The sequence below is a fragment of the Heteronotia binoei genome, chromosome 12 (genome assembly GCF_032191835.1).
Source record: "Heteronotia binoei isolate CCM8104 ecotype False Entrance Well chromosome 12, APGP_CSIRO_Hbin_v1, whole genome shotgun sequence".
Lineage (NCBI taxonomy): Eukaryota > Metazoa > Chordata > Lepidosauria > Squamata > Gekkonidae > Heteronotia > Heteronotia binoei.
In genome coordinates this window covers 80,454,793-80,474,967 of record NC_083234.1, presented here as the reverse complement: position 1 = coordinate 80,474,967, position 20,175 = coordinate 80,454,793, and the positions used below count along the sequence as shown (strand labels likewise).

At 49.1% G+C, this 20,175-nt stretch overlaps 1 protein-coding gene across 3 annotated transcripts in view; it reads right to left on the bottom strand.

Annotated features, from left to right (window-relative positions):
- The window catches only part of RXRA (retinoid X receptor alpha), a 288,115-nt gene that overhangs the window by 39,227 nt on the left and 228,713 nt on the right, over positions 1 to 20,175 (bottom strand). For 2 of the 3 annotated variants that reach the window (XM_060250971.1, XM_060250972.1), the window contains exons 4-5: positions 19,852 to 20,031; positions 7,086 to 7,142 (exon numbers count right to left, since the gene is read on the bottom strand). In XM_060250971.1, coding sequence (XP_060106954.1) covers positions 7,086 to 7,142; positions 19,852 to 20,031 — 237 coding nt within the window. The remainder of the gene's footprint in view (positions 1 to 7,085; positions 7,143 to 19,851; positions 20,032 to 20,175) is intronic. The other variant, XM_060250973.1, reaches the window with a different exon arrangement.

The following is a 20,175-nucleotide window of genomic DNA, read 5'->3' as shown; positions in this document are numbered from 1 at the left end:
GCCTGCAACTATGCAAAAGAGATCAAGAAAGGTGCCGAGACTGCGAAACAGAGTGGGGCAATCAGAAGCTGTTCTGCTCATATGGCCTGGGCAGGAGCAATGAACAGACATTGGGCGTTTTCACACTCACCTTCAGCCGGCGCGACCCCCCTCTTCACCGCGCAGGATCTGCGCGGATTTTGCATGTAAAGCCGCGGAGCAGCCGAAAGAGCCGGAAACTCCCGGCGCAAAAGGAAACTGCTTTTTGGCGGTTTACGTTTGCGCCGCAAAAGCGCCGGGAGTTTCCGGCTCTTCCGGCTGCTCCACGGCTTTACGTGCAAAATCCGCGCAGATCCTGCGCGGTGAAGAGGGGGGTCGCGCCGGCTGAAGGTGAGTGCGAAAACGCCCATTGAGAATTGTGAGAAGTACTGGCAACTGGTTAATCAAATCATGTTAAATTCTAAAATCAGGTTCTCTTTTCAGCTTGGATCACTTTGATCTTTTCCCAGCTCTGTAGAGGAGAGACAGATACCCATGGGCTGGGCAGATTCTTGAGGGCAGGGAGCCATGTTGAGAGGCTTCCATTGGTCCTAAGTCTGCAGCCACAGAGTGAAGTATGGGGCTGAGGAGGAGAGAAAATCAAATAGCACTCTTTCCCCAGATTTCCTCAGTTGCTCTTACAAAAGGCCAGTAAAGGGAAAACCCAAGTGAGACTTTCTATATGTGTAGAAATTATAGTTCTGAAAAACTACAATTCTTTCTCTTTTCTCATTTTCAATGTCACGCCTCAGGCTGGCTTTTGGTATGGGAACACTAACTGATCTCGCAGCTGTGTTGAAACATCTCTGACATAGTTCAAGATCACAACTTTCCACATGCTTGCCACCATTTCAGCAGCTTTCTAGAACAAGACCTGAGAGAGAGCTGCAGTCTTAGGTCTTCCAAAGGCCAGACTTCACCGCCACCTCAGAGTGACTGTGTGGACTGGCCACAAAGCCTGTGGGAGCACAGCACACAGAACACCCTTCTGGCCCACAAACTTGGTATAGGGTTGCAAGCGCTCAGGTCCCGGTGGGGGTTCCCTTGCTTTTGAGGGCTTTGGCCTACCATCAGTCAGTGGGGGAAAACGCACTCCCAAACAGTGACGTCACCTCCAATGTTGCCAACACAATGATGGCACTTCCTGGTGATGTCATCATACTAGGGATGTCACACAGTAATGCTCTGGTTTTTGGACAAACTCTATGGTTTTGGAGTCAAAACCCACAGTTTTGCACAAAAACCAAAGTGTCACCCCTGACATCACCCAGAAGTGACATCATTGCACTGGGCCCCAGAACGCCCCCCAAATGCCCAAAGTCTGTGAGATTTTCAGCCCAATATTCCTCTGCCTGCCTCTCAGACAGCTGCATAGTATCATAAACTCTTTTTCTGCTGCTCAATCATATAGAAATCTTAATCAAATTATGTGGGTGTGACTTAGCAGAAGCAGCAGATCACTTTGGTGTGATGAAAAACCTCACTGGAGGGGGGGGGGGGGAGAGGAGAGGCCTCACATGGGGGGGGGAACCTCACATGAGGGGCGGAGAGGAGAAGCCAAGATTTGAAATAAGTAAAAATAACCAAGCATCTCTTCCTTCCTATCTCTAGCTTGTGCTCTGAAATATGCCCATAAAACAGAGGAAGATTATAACCGCAGCCTCAGAGAACTTTGCCCCATCCACAAAATCCCAAATAAATAAATAAAATGGTTCAAATTAGAGCTGAGTCAAAGCTACATGGAAAAAATAAGTTAAAAAACAGTAACCTCAAGTTGTTCTGATGCTTTCTGCCCCCCCCCCTGCTTCTGAGGTGCCCTCTCTATGACCCCTCTTCTTTGCACTTGGCTGTTCAACCCGATTGGCTGCAGAGACTCATGCCCTAGCACTGGTGAAATCATTACACAGCTGTAGCACGATGACACCATGGACAAAACCACAAGGATTGCCAACAGCTAATAAAATGAAAGAAGGCTGAGAACAGTGAGGGCAAAAGAAACAACCAGTTGCCAGAAGGGTCTCCAAAAAAATCACCAACAACATCAAGGCACAAAAGCAAGCACAGAACTCAAAAAGCCATTTCAGCATTAGCCTGGATCCAGCAGCATTCCATGCACCAAAGGAAGCCTTTGGGAGTTGCCACTGGGGCTTTTTGTGAGCAGGAAGGCACAGGAACACAGTTCCAGCTGGATTGGTGTCAGGGGGTGTGGTGTAATATGCAAATGAGTTCCTGCTAGGCTTCTTCTACCAAAAAAAAGTCCTGGCTGCCACCATGCTCTCCACAGGAATTTCAGCTCACTGATGGATGAGAAGAGCTCCGGCCTCTGGCTTGTAAGCAACCGATACTCCCTTTAAGCCAAGGGTGTCAAACTCATTTGTCCAACATAAATGAGACCTTGTCGGGCTAGGCCATGTGTGTCATAAAACGAAGTGCCAGGTAGCGGAGATACAAACTTTATAAAGAACACAAACAGTTAAAGATTCGTAAAAACACACGCTTAAAACATTAGCACTCATTGATCTTAAAGGTGCTTTCTTTGTATCTCTTCTATGCAATCCAGGCAACTAGGCAAAGGAAGCTCTGGCTCTTTCCTTCCTTCCCCAGGGTACTGGCGGGGGGAGGAGGGGATCCTCAGCCAATAGAAGGAAGAGAGGCTTGGCTCAGTAGCTCTGCTGTGCAATTTAGAGAGCCTGGCAAAATCACTGAGGCTCTGCTATGTAGCTCCTGTGCGACTGAGCAAACCTGGCAAAGCAAGCTGTGATGCAGAAGGAAGCAAGAGAGAGGGAGAGGGAAGCAGATGACAGCCAGTTGCTCGGGGGCCTGATAGGAGTCTTTCAGGGGCCTGATTTGGCCCCGGACCACATGTTTGGCACCCCTGCTCTAAGCTATGGAGTCTTGTGAGGAAATATTCTACTTTGTGAGCTACTGGCATTAAAGTTCTGAGCTACTGCATAAATTAGTTTGCTCTGTGGCCATTTTTCCAGAGCTAGGACAAAAATGTGTGATCAAGAGGCTAAAAACTGCGAGCCAGCTTAGAGGGAACACTGCAAGCAACAGGGTGTTATTAGCACCAGGTCTCCTGTAGGGTGCTTCCTCACAGAGGCTTTGGTCTGTATTTCCCCCACCCAAACTTCAAGACTGATACTGCCATGTAGTTGTCTGCCTTCCAGGTTCTCCCCAGGTTCACTGAATGTTTTCTCTATCTGCTTGGGCACATTTTCTCTTCTTAGCAGTAGACATGTCCTTATAGTGCAGTGGAATACTTACAACTACTTTTCTATAACACCAGCAAAAAGCACTCTAATGATGTGGAGGGGGAGGGGCATGAGAGGACTTTTTGAAGCCTTCATGTTAGCTGCCCCCCCTTCCATCTGCAGCCTGACTTCCAGGATTTAGCCCTGGCTTTGCACAGCCAGACTCCAAGTTTGTGTAGCCTTTTCGGCAGATTCCTTGGTTCAACCATCATACTGCTGAAAGCCTGCAAAGATCACAAAGTTTGCTTCTCCCTTGATCCTTGCAAGGGGAGGTACACCATACAGACGCCCTATTAGCGTCCTGTTTGAGATCCAGATATGACTGAGATGACTGAGTTTGTGATCGAGTGTTCCTCGGTGCTAGCTGGAAACAGCCCTAAATAACAATCCCCCTTGGATAATTACCCCCCCTAAATAATAAATCCCATCAGTGTGCTTGCACCCACCCAGCAGCACCACTGATCCCAGAAGCTTTTCCTGTCATCAGAGGTGAAGATTCCTGACAGCTCTGTATGGGCTCACCCCCCTCACAGCCCCAGGGCCCTGAAGGGGAGGAGATGCTGTCAGGTATGCCCAGGGCATTTTTTGAGCAGAAACACACAGGAACACAGTTCTGGCTGGCTTGGCATCAGGGGTGTGGCCTAACATGCAAATGTTCCTGCTGGGCTTTTTCTACAATAATGCCACAGGCCTCTAAAAAAGCAGAAGTGGTTGTATGAAAATGGAGATCAAAGCCAGGTGGCCAGAGACAGGGAAAAAGTTCCTTCCATTTGGTCCAGTTAAGATTCACTAGGTTCCAAGTTTCACAGAAATCCTCTTGCAGGGAGCATGTTGAAAGCTGAATCGAGGGAATGCTGCTGGGACTGCACATGACCTCTACCCTTTCAGCAGCAGTGGAAAAAATTATTGGATTGTGCCTCAAAAGATCTCACAGAGAAGCACCGGTGGCCTGCCCCCTCTGGAGACTTTCATAAAACTGATGTTAGCCTGATTTGCTGCAGAATTAAGGCTTCCTCTATCATGAAGGTGGCCAAACTGCAGCTTGGGAGCCACATGTGGCCCTTTCACACATATTGGGTGATACCAGACGGCCGGTTTGGGACAGCTTCAAGGCATCCCAAATAGAGCCAGCTGGAAATGGAAATGGAGCACCCTGGAGCTTCCAGTTGACGCTCAGAAAAGGGGTGGGCCTTTTTGAGCTGGCTCCCGGCAAGCCAGGGGCGGGACCAGGGCAGGGATGGGATGGGATGGGAGTGCGTGAACAAACTCATTTGGTCCTCCTGCTTCCTGTCCCTTGAGCAGCTTTAACCACCCATCTGGTATCACCCATTGTGTGGCTCTTAAAGCCCCCAACACCCTTTTGGCCAGATTGGAGAAGGCATTTTTCTCTTTAAATCACTTCTCGAAGCCAAGCCAACCAGGCTTAGAGCATACATTTAAAGTTGCTTTCTTGCTACGTCTCCCCATCTATTTTCCTTCCTTCTGTTCTGTATTGCAGCTCTCATTTGACATTCATGTCTTGTGGTTCTCAAACATCTGACATTTATTCTATGTGGTTCTTACATTAAGCAAGTTTGGCCACCCCTGCTCTGTCACCAGACAGAGCCCTGCTGCACCAGAGCTGAACACCCTCTGTTCTTCTTGTTAAAAAAGGCTTTGATTGCCAGAAGAGTTCTGTAGGACTCAAAAACTCACACAGTGTTGGTGGTGCGGTGGGGTGGGGTGGCAGTGGAAAGAATTGTCAAGTCACAGCCAACTTGCAGCAGCCCTGTAGGGTTTTCAAGGCAAGAGACAAACAGAGGTGGTTGGCCATAGCCTGGACCTCCTTGGTGGTCTCCCACCCAAGTCCTAACCACTCAGCTTTCAAGATCTGATGGGACTGGGATAGCCTGAGCTAGCTAGGTCAGCAGAATTGTGCTTAAGGAATGCAGCATTTTGTAGCCCCTGTCTGAGATTCACGAAGGTCTTTCTTTACTGAGGGCAGAGTTGCAGGCATCCTCGAGCAATGAGGAGGCTGGACCAGCACGTATCTGTGGCCTGTGCATGCAACTGACCACGTGCCATCCATGTCTGAGCCCACTTTGGGGGTTCACCCGGTGCTGCACACTGCAAACTTGGGGGACCTCAAAGTGCTGCAAATGCAATTTGGGGGACAGTGTCCCCCAAATATCAGTTCCAATACAGTGGATAGGATGCTGGGATCCTGAGGGACTACAGCAGTAAGGAGGCCTTGCTTCAGTCTTTGGAAATACTCACAGCACAGCACTAAAAGGGCACAGGGGGGTGACCGAGGATGACACAGATTTGGAAACGAAACCTTTTGATGAGATGTAAACTGTTCATTCAAGCAAGTAACTACCTCTGTCAATGCTGCCATTAGATAATGGAACCAGGAGCAGAGGAGAAAGAGGGCAAAGGAGAAAGAGATAAGTGTACAGAAGAAGAACCATAAGGGACCAGCGCAACATGGATCCATCCAGCCCCACTTACCTTCCCAATAGTGGCCAAGAGAATCTCAACAGCACCCCCTGATGTTTGTCCCTAGCAATCAGGACATCAGGAGACCCTGCTGGATCAGACCAGCAGCCCACCTAGCCCAGCATCCTGTTTCACACAGGGGCCAACTCAATATCCTGGAGGGCCAGAGAGCCCAGCAGCTGAGGACTTCCCTCTTAGCAGGGGGAATCAGAGGTTTGCAGCCTCTGCATGGGAAGGTTCCCTTTGATAGTAGCTACAGAACCTAATTCCCTCTTCAAACTGTCTGTCCTTGTAGCCACCACTACGTCTATTGGCAGCGAGTTCTACAATTCAGTTACCTGTATTTCCTTTTGTCCATTCTGAACCTATGGCTCATCAATTTCATTGGGTGCCCCTGAGTTCTAGTATTATGGAAGAAGGGGAAAAAAACTATCCACTTTTAAAACTCTGGCATTCAGAGTTCTATTAACTCCACACTTGGCGTTTGCATTTAGCTAACATGAATCTGCAGGTCTTTTTTTCTTTTTTGCAAAACCAGCTACTCTCATGGCCACCAGCACATTCTGTATGGGTGAGACAAAGACTGTAGGCAAAAAGGGTCATGCAGAATGTACACGATGCATCAAGGGAAGCCAGCATCTTCAGTGTAGTGAAATTACTCTGATTCTGCCTGTCGTGGGAAGGTGAAGAGTGCCAAAGGGTTAGCATCTGTGGTCTGGAAGTTCCACACACAGCCACAACTGAGGGTGACTGAGGATGACACAGATTTGGAAATGAAACCTTTTGATGAGATTTCCCTGTAAAATCCAGCAGCATAAACTCACTCAAGGTAGCAGGAAAGAATAGGATTGCATAAGTATAGACACTACTTTTATAACTTTTATTCTATCAAAATGAAGATAAACATTGCAGCCTCATGTATGTGGGGACATGATGCAAAACAAGGGGGACAAACAGGACCAAGGTCCCACCTCCCTCTTTTGGCATTGCCTCTTCCACTGACCCAGGCCATTCCCAGGCCAAAGGCAGAGAGCTGGCACCTTTGGAGGCTCCTTCAGGAATAGGTGGGTTTAAAGAAACTGCATCTGAAGCAAAGCAGTCTTTAAAGGGGGAGTGACCAAAGGAGGGAGGGGAGAAATGATGCATATTGTCAGGGGGAGCAGTAAGAGACTTGCTGAGCTTTGGGGCAGGGCTTAGGTGGGGAGGGGAGGTCTACCATGTCGCCTCCCCCTAACTTTGAACTAGGATATACTTCTAGGATATACACTTCTGGGATATACCAACATGGCTTGCTGCTTAACAGCTGGTCTAGTAAGATTAAAATGGGAATAATACCTTGTTCCTCCTGCCTTCCTGGGAGTCTTGTGGGCCGGGATGGATGGTGCTCCATCCCTGTAATAGAGTAAAAATTTGGAAATGAAACATTGTTATAGCAAAGGTTTTGCAGCTGTGCTTTAGCAGTAGGGTTATGTTTATAGCACCATCAGCCTACATGGTGCTCACCTTTTGACTGAACTGCAAAAAAAAAAAAAAATCATTCATTTCAAGAGGGGTGGGGGAGGGGAGATGATGGGGCTTCTCATCCAATAAGCCCCCTCACTTGCCTCCCATTTACTGACAGGCCAGCAGTGCCATAGGGGGCCAAAGGCTGCGGGTGGAGGGCTGGAGGGATGCTTCCCTGCCAAGGCATTGAGGCACATCTCTTAACCATAACAAATGCCACCCATTGCCCTCAGGATCTTGGCAGGGGGGAGCCTGGACCTCCCCCATGGGAAAGTGTCAATTGATGTCCTCAAAAAGCAGCCTGGCAACAGAAGGCCACCTGCCAAAGAAGAAGGGACACCATGAAGATCTAGCACAGGGGGCCAGGCCTGGAGTAATTACATGGGGGGAGGAATGTATCCAAGGACCCTCTGAAGTGAACCCCAGGCAGGTCTAGTCCGGTTTTGCAGCCTAAAGTGGCAGTGCCACATGATCCAAAAGGAGAAGCCCACAATCCCTTGCAACAAAGAAGAGTCTCAGGCACACCACAGGAGCCGTGTTCTTTCCCTCTTTCAAATGTTTACAAGGATAAAACACTGGTATGTCCTGCGAGTGAAGTTCAGCACTGGGATGCTCTGCTTCTGAATTATTATTTTTTAAGAGCAAGACCATTTCTGCAGTACCTGCTTACCCCATTTTAGCAAAGAGTGGAACTCACATCTGATGCTTTGACTTTGGCCCACTTGTTCTGCGGCAGGGCTTTAACCTCAGGATCGCACTCACCCCATGTGTTCCACAATCAATTTGAAAAGGGGCCAAGCTGCCTCCTGTCAGTGACGTAGCAAACCTTTTTTTTTTTTTTTTGCACATGTGCAATTACATTGCAATGTTATCAGAGGGGGGAAACGAAAGCACCGTGGAACACTCGGGGGGTTGGGGAGAAGTTTATAACTATAGGAAGTGCTGCGATGTGAATAAAATTTTGTGTGTAAACAAAGCACCACGACTGAAGACTCTCTAGAAGAGGACTGTCAAACTCCCAGCCAGGGGGCCACACCAGAGCTTCCATCAGGCCTGCAGCAATCTCCTTCCCCCTCCCCCTCCTGGCCTCCGCCTTTGAAGTTCTGAGGCTGCCACCCACATTCCCAGCTCCTTCTGCAAACCTGCAAGGAGAACACCCAATGAATTTTCCATTAAGGTCTCTGCACCCAGAGATCTTTGTGGAAAATCAGTTTCACGTTTTCCTTGCAACTTTGTGCTGCCATGTATTTCAATGGAGTAGAGCTAATGTAGTGTTTTGCAGCTTTTTGCAGTGTTTATGGCCAGTTTAAGCTCTTTGCAAATAAAGGGTAGATGTTTTGATCCAGCTTGTGTCTGCTGAATGAACTGGTGCCTAGTGAGTACTCTAACCTGGGAACCCACAACTAAAGGGGGATATTACACTGGAGAGTCATTGCCAATCTGAATAGACCTGGGGCGGGGGGGGGGGGGGAGCTTGCAATGCTGAACCATTTTGTGTTTTCCCAGGCTCAGAGCATTTTATATTTTTAGTTGCTGCTGTGATCCACATAATGGATTCTTTGTTAAAAGGTATCACTGGGGTTCAGCCGCTCTTTGGCGATGTGCTGATCGCTGCGGCCACCGAAGAAGAGTTTGCCTTCCATCTTTGGGCGGTGCGCCAGCATTTTGATGGGGCAGGATTTAAGGTAAAAAAGGAGAAGTGTGTGTTAGGGGTCTGTATGATAGACTTTCTAGGTTACACGGTGGACACGAGTGGAATCCACCCTGCGCAGGACGAAATCAAAGCCATTTGTGATGCACCTGCTCCCACCAACAAGGTCGAGTTACAAGCTTTCCTTGGCCTCTTAAATTTTAATCATGCATTCCTCTCCCACAAGGCAGCAGTAGCGGAACCCCTGCATAGGCTTCTGGACAAACAGGCTCCGTGAATTTCAGGTAACCAGCAAGCAGCCACTTTTCAGGCAGTCAAGGACATTTTAACTTCAAACAGCTTGCTGGTGCACTTTGATGAATGGCTAGTCTTGGCCTGCGACGCTTCCCCCTATGGGGTGGGCGCTGTCTTGGCCCACGTGCTACTGGACGGCTGCGAGGTCCTGGTAGCCTACTATTCCAGGATGCTGCAAAGGCCAGAGCGCAATTATGCGCAGATTGATAAGGAGGGCTTCTCCTGGGTTTTGGATTGGGTGTGGAGGGGATGGCCTATGGGCTGGGGTAGGCTCAGAATTTGCAGCGTTTGCATCCTGACGGGATGAACGTTCTGTGCACAAGGGGTGTCTGTTGTGGGGGAGCAGGGTGGTGGTTCCAATGGTGCTGCGGTGTGTCCTCACCATGCTGCACAAAACCCACCCAGGCAGGAATCATGTGCATGAAGGCGTTGGCCTTATGTATGGTGGCCAGGAATAAATGAGGCTATTGAGTCTTGGGTTGCCTGATGCCAGCCATGCCAGGAGACACGCCCGGCTCCACCCCGAGCACCAGCTCAACAGTGGGAGTCCACACGCAACCCCTGGTACTGTCTGCACCCGGACTTTGCGGGGCCCTTCCAGGGGCAAGTATTCTTCCTCATCATGGACTCCCACTCTACATGGCTTGAGGTAGTCCCCGTGGCATCCACCTCCTCCTGGGCCGCTATTGGTGCTCTCCGTAAAGTCTCCGCTACATACAGCTTGCCCCGACATGATCATTTCCGACAATGTAATGGCTTTCACAGAGGGCAAGTTCCAGGACTTTTGCAGCTGAAACCTAATCAAGCACATTAGGTCAGCCCCTTTCCACCCGGCCACTAATGGCCAAGCTGAGCAAATGGTGCAGTCCACAAATGAGTCACTCCGTCGCATCATTCATGGGGACTGGGAGGCCTGCCTTGCCAAATGCTTACTGGCACAGCACACAATCCCTTGCACAGAGCTACTAACGGGCTGGTAGCTCCTGGTCCGGATGCACCCTGACAGAACCCCAGACTTGCAGGAGGTGCCGGAGGCAGTCTGAGCACCCCAAGGACTCGATACGGGGGACTTAGTGTTTGTCAAAAACTTGGGGGGGGGGGCAGCATGGTTACCAGCTTGGGTTTCTAGAGTGTCGGTCACCACAGAGGGCGGGCTCACAATGAGGCGTCATATAGACCAGCTATGGTCACGTGAGGCACTGGGAGCGAGATCGATGAGGACAGCCCGACTGACCTGCCTGCCGCTTTGCCCCCCATGGCTGCCGAACCGGCGGTACCCGAGGCTCCGGCACCCATTCTTCCATCCGAGTCGGAGGCCTCTGAACCACCGGCCGAAAGCCCAGCATCGCCACGCACTCCACTTGCCACGTCTGAAGCTGTGATTGCTCCACCGCCCACTCCGGCGCTCAGGCACTCAACACAGGAGCACTGCAAGCCTGCCTACTTAAGAGTCTATGACTGCTAAGGTTTGCTAACTAGGGGGGGGGGGGGGAGAGATGTTGTGTATGCGGACCAAAGTGAAGACTGTAATGGGTGTTCCTGCCTGGCTCATTGGAGCCATAAGAAAGGAGCTTGGGGACTCAGGAACAATGGGCAGCAGGATCCAAATCCGTGCTGGCCTGTACCAATCACAAACCCCCTGCTGGTTTGAATGACCCAATAACATGCTTGTGCGGGAACCCTGAGTTGTATATAGTCGGCCCCGCTGGCCCAGTTCCCCAATCTTGAAGTGCAGCCTACCTAATACTGTATCTGATAAAGAGCTGATGCTCACTACCACCTCGCCTCTTCCATGCATCAAACCCACTATATCTTTCTTTCTTTCTTTCTTTCTCTTTCTTTCTTTCTTTCTTTCTTTCTTTCTTTCTTTCTTTCTTTCTTTCTTTCTTTCTTTCTTTCTTTCTTTCTTTCTTTCTTTCTTTCTTTCTTTCTTTCTTTCTTTCTTTCTTTCTTTCTTTCTTTCTTTCCCTCACTACCAAGAGACTATGGGCAGTTGCTGGGTGAAACTTCAGAAGCTGCAAGACAGGATGAATAAGGGCAGAAGGTATCAAGGAATACCTTCAGTATTGCTTGGCCTTCCTCACAATGAGCAGAGATCCAGATCAGCTCTGCAATCAGCAACCCACAGCAGAACCCTCCCATATCTTCGCAGTGGAGGACGGTAAGCAGTGGGGTGCTGCAGGGCTCAGTACTGGGTCCCATGCTCTTTAACTTGTTCATTAATGATTTGGAGTTGGGAGTGAGCAGTGAAGTGGCCAAGTTTGCGGATGACACTAAATTGTTCAGGGTGGTGAGAACCAGAGAGGATTGTGAGGAACTCCAAAGGGATCTGTTGAGGCTGGGTGAGTGGGCATCAACGTGGCAGATGCAGTTCAATGTGGCCAAGTGCAAAGTAATGCACATTGGGGCCAAGAATCCCAGCTACAAATACAAGTTGATGGGGTGTGAACTGGCAGAGACTGACCAAAAGAGAGATCTTGGGGTCATGGTAGATAACTCACTGAAAATGTCAAGAAAGTGTGCGATTGCAATAAAAAAGGCCAATGCCATGATGGGAATTATTAGGAAGGGAATTGAAAACATATCAGCCAGTATCATAGTGCCCCTGTATAAATCGATGGTGTGGTCTCATTTGGAATACTGTGTACAATTCTGGTCACCGCACCTCAAAAAGGATATTATAGCATTGGAAAAAGTCCAGAAAAGGGCAACTAGAATGGTTAAAGGTTTGGAACACTTTCCCTATGAAGAAAGGTTAAAACGCTTGGGGTTCTTTAGCTCAAAGAAACGTTGACTGCAGGGTGACATGATAGAGGTTTACAAGATTATGCATGGGATGGAGAAAGTAGAGAAAGAAGTACTTTTCTCCCTTTCTCACAATACAAGAACTTGTGGGCATTCAATGAAATTGCTGAGCAGTCGGGTTAGAACAGATAAAAGGAAGTACTTCTTCACCCAAAGGGTAACGTGGAATTCACTGCCACAGGAGGTGGTGGTGGCTACAAGCATAGCCAGCTTCAGGAGGGGATTGGATAAAAATATGGAGCAGAGGTCCATCAGTGGCTATTAGCCACAGTATATTATTGGAACTGTCTGGAGCAGTGATGCTCTGTATTCTTGGTGCTTGGGGGGGGGGCAAAGTGGAAGGGCTTCTAGTCCCACTTGTGAGCCTCCTTTTTTTTTGGCCACTGTGTGACACAGAGTGTTGGACTGGATGGGCCATTGGCCTGATCCAACATGGCTTCTCTTATGTTCTTATGTTCTCTGTTGGTTCTGCAGACATTCTGAGGCACTCCCCAAATGCTCTGAAATGGTAGGGCCTCGGCCAACATGGTCTTTGCAAAGGGGCTGTTCCCAATACCTGCAGCAGTCCCTTTTGGCCTTGCTAGTCCTCCCTTTCCTAAAGTTTATATTTCTGGACTGCTTTGGAGAATGGAGGAATTCGCACCTTGTCTCATCCCTTTCTATCCACATAGAAAAATACGGTTTAAAGCACCATAGATATTTATAATTGTGGATAACCATTCACCTCCATTTATGAGAACGAACAGGTATTACCTATATTCTATGTTGTTATTTTAGGATTAAAATATGTCATACACATGTGCTGTGATTTTTCCATGTGGGCTTCTTTTCTTGTGAGTTTTTTCTGTGCGCTGTGGCGGGGAAACAGGAACACCATCAGGAATTTCCTGGGCTGGAGGCAGAGGGTCTTTCTCTGTGGGTCTCGGGTGCCAGGCTGAGTGGTACTGGCTTGCCCCCAGTCTGGGGCAACGCTGTCTCTTCCCTGTCACTGTCTTCTTCAGTTGTCCCCGGGTTCTCTGTCTCCTCAGGAAGCATTCTGTGGCACAGCTGGTCGATGTGCCAGTGGAGCAGTTGGCCCTCCTCAGTCAACACTTCATAGGAACAGGGGCCAGTAGCTCAGATCACCCTGGCCTGAACCCATTCTGGGCCGCTGGTGACATTCCGGGCATACATGGGGTTGCCTGGAAAGAACTCTCTTGGCGCTTCTTGGCTCACTGGGGGGGGGGGGGGGGGGCGGAGTGCAGCTGGTCCAAATGTGTTGTGAGGCACTGCTCCATGAGGAGTTCTGCTGGACTGCGGCTGGAGGCCGTGCTCAGGGTTACATGATGGCTGAACAGAAAGGCATCCAGCCTGTGGTCCCAGTCCCCACGGAGTCTTTAGAGGGACTCCTTGGTGTGTGCACCATTCTCTCTGTTTGCCCATTGGTGGCGGGGTGGAAAGGAGTGGACCAAATGTGCCTAATTAAATAGCGTCCCAAGAACTCCTGGAACTCCCCGGAGGTGAAGGCAGCTCTGTTGTTGGTCATGACTGTGTCAAGCAGACCATGAGTTCTGAAAACCTGTCTGAGATGGCTGCCCGTGCTGATGTGGAGGCAACGGGTATCACCTCCAACCACTTGGTGTAGGAGTTCACCAATATGAAAAATATCTGGTCCACAAAGTCCAAGTGTAGCCTCACCCACAGTGTGCATGTAGACTCCCACCTGTGCACAGAATCCTGGAAGGGCTGGCACTGCTTCGCCCATGTCTTGATCTCCTTGTCCAGCCTGGGCCACCTCACATAACTCCTGGTGAAGGCCTTCATGAGCACAGTCCCTGGGTGTGTCTCATGTAGGCCCTCTAAGACCTGTTTTTGCAGTGGTGGTGGAATCACTACGCGGCTTCCCCAGAGTAGGCAACCTTTGTGGGACGACAGTTCATCCTTGCGGGAAGCGAAAACTGTAAATTCTGGGCCCACCCAGGTGATGGGCCATCCCCTGCCCACCCAGTCCAGAACACAGGAGAGGATGCAGTCCCAGACCAAGTATCTGGCAACATCTGAAGCGTACAGGGGCAGATCAGGCAGCTTCTCCAATCGCATGATCTGGTGCACCAGGTCTGCATCAATAGAGCACTGCAGAAGATGGCTGAGTGCATCGGCGTGGCCCATAGACTTCCTGGGGCGATAGACAAGGTTGTACTGGTAGGCACCCAGGAAGATATTCCAGCGAAGGACCCATGGTGACAGGACCCATGGGGTTTGCCTATCCAGGGCGAGCAATCCAAGTAGAGGCTTGTGGACAGTTGCAATGGTGAAGGCCCATCCATACAAGATCTAAAAGTAGTTCCACTCTGCTGACGACAAGGTGCGAGAGTAATAGATCACTAGCACCTCCTGGCCGATGCCCTAAGACAGCCCCAATGCTGTAGGGAGAAGCATTGCAAGTAAGGACCACGGGCAAGAAGTCATTGAAATGATGCAGGACTTCACTGGAAACAAGAAGGTCCTTGATGGCCTGAAACACGACCGCCTGTTTCTTATCCCAGACCCACAGAGCCTTCTTGCCCAGCAGATGGTAGAGCAGCTCAGCAAAGGTGGCCTTGTGTGGCAGGAAGGAATGATAAAAGTTCAATAGTCCTAAAAAAGTCTGTAATTCTGTCTTGGAAGTGGGTGCAGGGGCCTGTACTATGGCACAGATCTTCTTGGGAGTTGGATGGATGCCAGCAGCAATGACTGCATATCCCAGGAACTCCACTCATGGAATGCCCAGGAAATACTTTTCTTTATTTACTTTAAGCGGGCCGTCTTGAAACACTGTAACACAGAGCGGAGGCAGCAGCTGAACTCTTCTTCAGTGGGGCAGCGATCAGAACATTGTTGAAAAATGGCTGGACTCCTGGGATTCCGTTAAGAACAGAGTCCATAAGATTCTGGAAAATCCCTGGTGCCACGCTCACTCCGAATTGCAACCATTTCACTCTAAAGCCCCCCCCCCCCAAGTGGGTAACTATCGTTTGTGCCTATGATAAGTCCAGCTTCCCAAAGATTTTAGCACCAGCCAGGGAAGCCAATACGTGGCTGACCACCAGAACCGGGTATGCGTGGTCCTGTACTGCCTTATTGATTGTGCAATTGTAGTCCATGCAGATGGGTTTGATTGGTATCACTATCGGAGTCCCCAGAGGGCATGTGGGACGGGCTGCAGTACCCCCTGGGCTACGAGGTGGTCTAGTTCAGCCTCTGTTTTGGGCTTGAGTGTGAACAGGACGTGCTGAGCCTTCAGCCTTATGGGCTGTACAGTTGGATCAAGTTAGCTCTGTCAAAAACCTTGGGGAACTCTTCACAGTTCTGTGTGAAACTAGGAGGCCTGTTTATATGCATGCAAAAGAACCACTCCCCAGATTCCCATACCAAATCACAGCAGTCAAGTTTCGTGCCAAGACTGCTCATTGGTTACAGCTTAATGTCCAGATCTAGAGATGTATCAAAGCGTCTCTAGCGTTCCCACTGCTGCCCGGGAGCGTGTGAAAGCTTCCCGCCAAACATAAGGTCCAGTACATAACACTTCCCAACCTTTTCTTTTTGCCCAGCAGTAAACTAGAAGAGGTGCAAAAGCAACTGGCAGGTAACACAACAAATAAGCTGCTCGTTTTGCATAATCAGAAACCAATCTATATAATGTACAGCAACACCTCACCCGGAGTTGGGAATCTTGACTACGGCAACCCCAGGCCTGCAGCAGCAAAATCCAATTAGGATTCAAACGTGCACATTTTGCATAAATGGGGCAAGTAACATATTTCAGAAGAGTATTTGCTTTGTCTGGCTGCACAGCGCTGATGCACAGCTCTGTGGTGCAAAATGCAAGCCAAATGCAGCCTTGAACTGATCACACAAAATCCACTTGGGATATGGGTCAGGTGAGGCACACTGCGTTTAAATCCAGTCAGGCTTGAAAATATAGCTACCAGCTGATCTGCTCTGTACAAAGAGATATCAGTTGCCAGGCCCAGACAAGCCACATGTAACTGGCTGGACGGGCAGGCTGGCACTTTCTATGTCCTGCCTTGGGGGGTCATGGCTCAACCAACCTACCATGATGCCTGACACTCAGGCAGGGGACAGGGGGCCACAGCCGTACAGCCACAATGCCAGAGGCTCTGCAGCCACAGTGGTAGCCCATAGGCCATTGTCTGTAGTGCAGGAGACCACCCCCCTGGTGATTCTGGAGCCCCACCCTTGAGTTTTGCAGGGGGGTTCCCAAATCACTCTGCCTGTCTATTTGCATGTCTCTCCGCTCAGCCACCCAAATTGAAGCCTATGTGGTACATAGAAAGGGTGTGGGGGAGTTTTCTCTCGCTCTCTTTGGCAGCAGCTTCAAGACTGAAAAAGAGAGCACTTCTCCACAGAACATGGCTTGTGAGAAGAAGATAAAAATCATGGTGGATAGAACTATCAACAGTTAAACAACAGATAACTGGAAGCTCCATGAAAATATTAAGTGTATCCCTAAAAACTGGGTAGTGTGTGTGGGGGGCGGGGGAATGGGAGATGGCTGCTATATTCCTGTTCTGCATATAAACAAGCCAGGAGCATCCGGCCAGCAGAATCCGGATCCACCAGTCCCACAACATGATCCAGCAGAACTCTTCTGTCCATTTGATTTTCCTGCTAGATCCTGGAGTTGGCTCTTTTCCTGGCCCCTCTATGCTTCCTTCCAAATGCCCTTTAATCAGTTGCCTTCAGAGCTTCCCTAGAGAAGAGACGGTGCTGACATTTCCAGAGACGGCACATGCAAGGCCTCAGATAACCCTGGAAATGAAGCATGTCAGATTTGCTTAGTTCTCGCTAAGGCTGCAGATGAATCCTCCATGCTCTTCCACAAAGACAGCTTTGGCAGGCAGAGTGACTCCAAGAAGGCAAAGAACAGGCCTGGAAGTTTCCTGAGCTGCGATCTGGGGCCAAATGAGATCATATTTGTAAAGCATTTGTGAATAGGGCTGCCAATCCCCAGATGGGAGCAGGGATCCCCCAGTTTGGAGGCCCTCCCCCCGTTTCAGGGTCATCAGAAAGTGGGGCACTCTGCTGGGCACTCCATTATTCTCTATGGAGACCAGTTTTCATAGGGTATAATGGAAAATTGATCTGTAGGTATCTGGTGTTTTTGAGGTAGATGCACCAAATTTTCAGCATAGCAACTGGTGACTCTCTTCAAAATACCTCCCAAGTTTCAAAAAGACTGTACTGGGAGGTCCAATTCTATGAGCCCCAAAAGAAGGTGCCCTTGTCTTTCTTTATTCCAAATGGAGGGAAGGCATTTAAAAGGAGTGTGGTCCCTTTAAATGTGATGGCCAGAACTCCCTTCAGAGTTTAATTGTGTTCCTGGCTCCACCCCCAAAGTCCCAAGATATTTCTTGAGTTGGACTTGGCAACCCTACTTGTGGTGTACAGCAGCAGGCTGACAGAGAAAGAAACCTGGCCTGAAGCCACCCCACTGAGCTTGATGGCAGAAAAAAGGCCCTGAGTCCACTTCAGGTAGGGTTAGAATCATAGAAAAATGTGGCCCTGGGTCCTCCTAGGTCCACTTCAGGTACGGTTGCCACCTCTGGGTAGGAAATAGCTGGAGCTTTTAAGAGAGGAGCCTGGGGAGGGAGGGAGGGAGGGGACCTCAGCAGGGTATCATGCTATGAAGTCCACCCTCCAGAACAGCCATGTTCTCCAGGGGTATTGATCTCGGTGGTCTGGAAATCAAATGTAACAAATGTATCCCTCACTCTGGGGCTCTGCCACTCAGGCTCCCCACAAACTCTCCACGGGTGACCTCTCTCTGCCACTCTCAGCACACCCGCTTTTTATCTCTCCATAATACTTTGTACGGTCAGCATTAACACCAATGGATTCTCACTGCTAACAATCATCCAACTGCGGTATTCCTGGCACCAGCCATCAAGGAGCCCACCAAAGACAGAGGCAGAGCACTTGGCACCAAACCCTTGTGCTGGTTGGGGTTTTTTACTACAAAAGAAACCACCAAGGGCCAGGAGAGCTCTGATTAGGAACAGAGAAACAGTGCTTAGAGGAGGGGGTGTGAACTTCCTGGGACCTTCCCCCCCCATCAGAGCACCCCCCTTCCCGCTTCTGAAATGGCTACGAGTCTTCCCCATCCCATGGAATAATGAAAAGTGACCAGCCTTTTAGGACTATCTGCTTCAGAGGGATAGTTTTGTTCGGGAAATGGTTCGAAGTTTTCCCTCACTGCTGAAAGCAGAGTTCCATCCCTTACAGTTCTCTCCCCAAAACCGTGAGATCCAGTCAACAATCTTCAGCATGTCTGATAACAAATGATCCAGAAATCAACCCCCTTATTTTGTTAAGAGAATCAGTGAGACTCAACATGGACTCTGTGAGGAGAACCAGGGCTTTTTTTTTGGTAGCAGGAGCTCCTTTGCATATCAGGCCACACACCCCTGATGTAGCCAATCCTCCTGCAACTTACAGTAGGCCCTGTACTAAGAGATCTGTAAGCTCCAGGAGGACTGGCTACATCAGGGGTGTGTGGCCTGATATGCAAAGGAGCTCCTGCTACAAAAAAGCGCCGAGGAGGACTAAATTAAAATGATCAACAACAAGAAGGAAGCAAATGTAGACTGTGCAAGGTGGAATTTTCAGCACTTGCCAAAGTAACACACTTTCCAGTAGACTGCATGCCCCCTGCTCTTGTGTCCCAGGCCAGACCCTCTACAAATACTCATGGAGAGTTGGTAGTCTTCCATGCAGGTTCAAATCACATCCTGGTTTGTTAAGCACACTTCCTTTTGAAAGGATTAAAATGATATTTTGCCACATTCAGAAATTCTGGCGTGTCACATGCAGGTGACAATGGAATAGAAAGATGTCACATGACCCGTTAGGGCAGGAAGTAGGGAAACTATTTAGTATCACTGAAAATCACAGCTACCTCCCCACAGTGCCTTACAAAGTGAATATTGTGGGTAACAAGAATCCCTGCACTGTTGGATCCTTGACTGTACAATGGCCTCATCTGCCTTCAACCTTCCTTTGAATCCACATCATGGCCCCTCTTGGAACCTGCTGGGGCAAACCTGCCAAGAGAATAGACCCCAGGGCTGTGGAGATGGTGCAGTTCCTTGTGGCAGAGGATGAACAGCACAAGAGATTATATCGGCTGCAAGATTTAGCTCCCTGAGACACACTGCTTTTTGTATCCTTTCTTTAAAAAAGACATCACACCCCTCCCACATAGGATTACACAGCAATGCTTGAAAATGCATGGACAATGACAGGAGAAATCATGGACTAGTTTCAGGGACCTCCTTTGGTCTACTCTGACCAGCAGAACAATTTATGCAAACAGCAAAAATGGGGAGGGATTATGCAAGACATATCCACATGTTTTAGGAAGGTTGCAGAATTTGGTTTCTGCAGTGAAGAATTTTATTATTGTTATTATTGGCAATATTATTACACCTCTAATCAACTGTTGCACATTACACAGAAAGAAGGGGCTTGCGGAGAAGGTGGGATAAAAGTCTAATGTAAATAAATAAATAAACAATTCTAGACTGTACTCCTTCAGTTGTAAGGAACATGTATGAAGAAACACAGAAACAAACAGACTTCAGCACAGCTAAGGCTGTTCAGTTGCTAATCCATGTGGTGGCCAAACTTTGAAGGCTCTTCCATATAAGAAGCTTCCTGTGTGTGCAAGATAGGAGTGTGAAGTAGGGGCTTTTGTCTTTCAGGAGAGCATTCAAAAACAAGACCTCCTCCCCACCCATCATCAGAAGACGTTGCATCCAGCAATGTACCCCCACCCAGCCTGGTCTACAGCAACATCGCAGGCCTTACCTTCTCTCTTCATGCCCATTGCAAGGCATTTCTGGTACCGGCAATACTGGCACCGATTCCGCTGACGCTTGTCAATTAAGCAGTCCTTATTATCACGACAGGTGTATGTCAAGTCTTTGCGCACTGTCCGCTTGAAGAAGCCTTTGCAGCCCTCACAGCTGTACACCCCATAATGTTTACCTGTCAGGAAGAAAGAAGAGGCACCGATGGGAAGCTTTTGCAACAGAGTCCACAGAGCTGCATATTTGCCCAGCTGGAATCCTGTGTCCTGTGATGTGTCTTGCACACTAGCCCATTTTATTCATTCCAAAGTTTATATCTTAT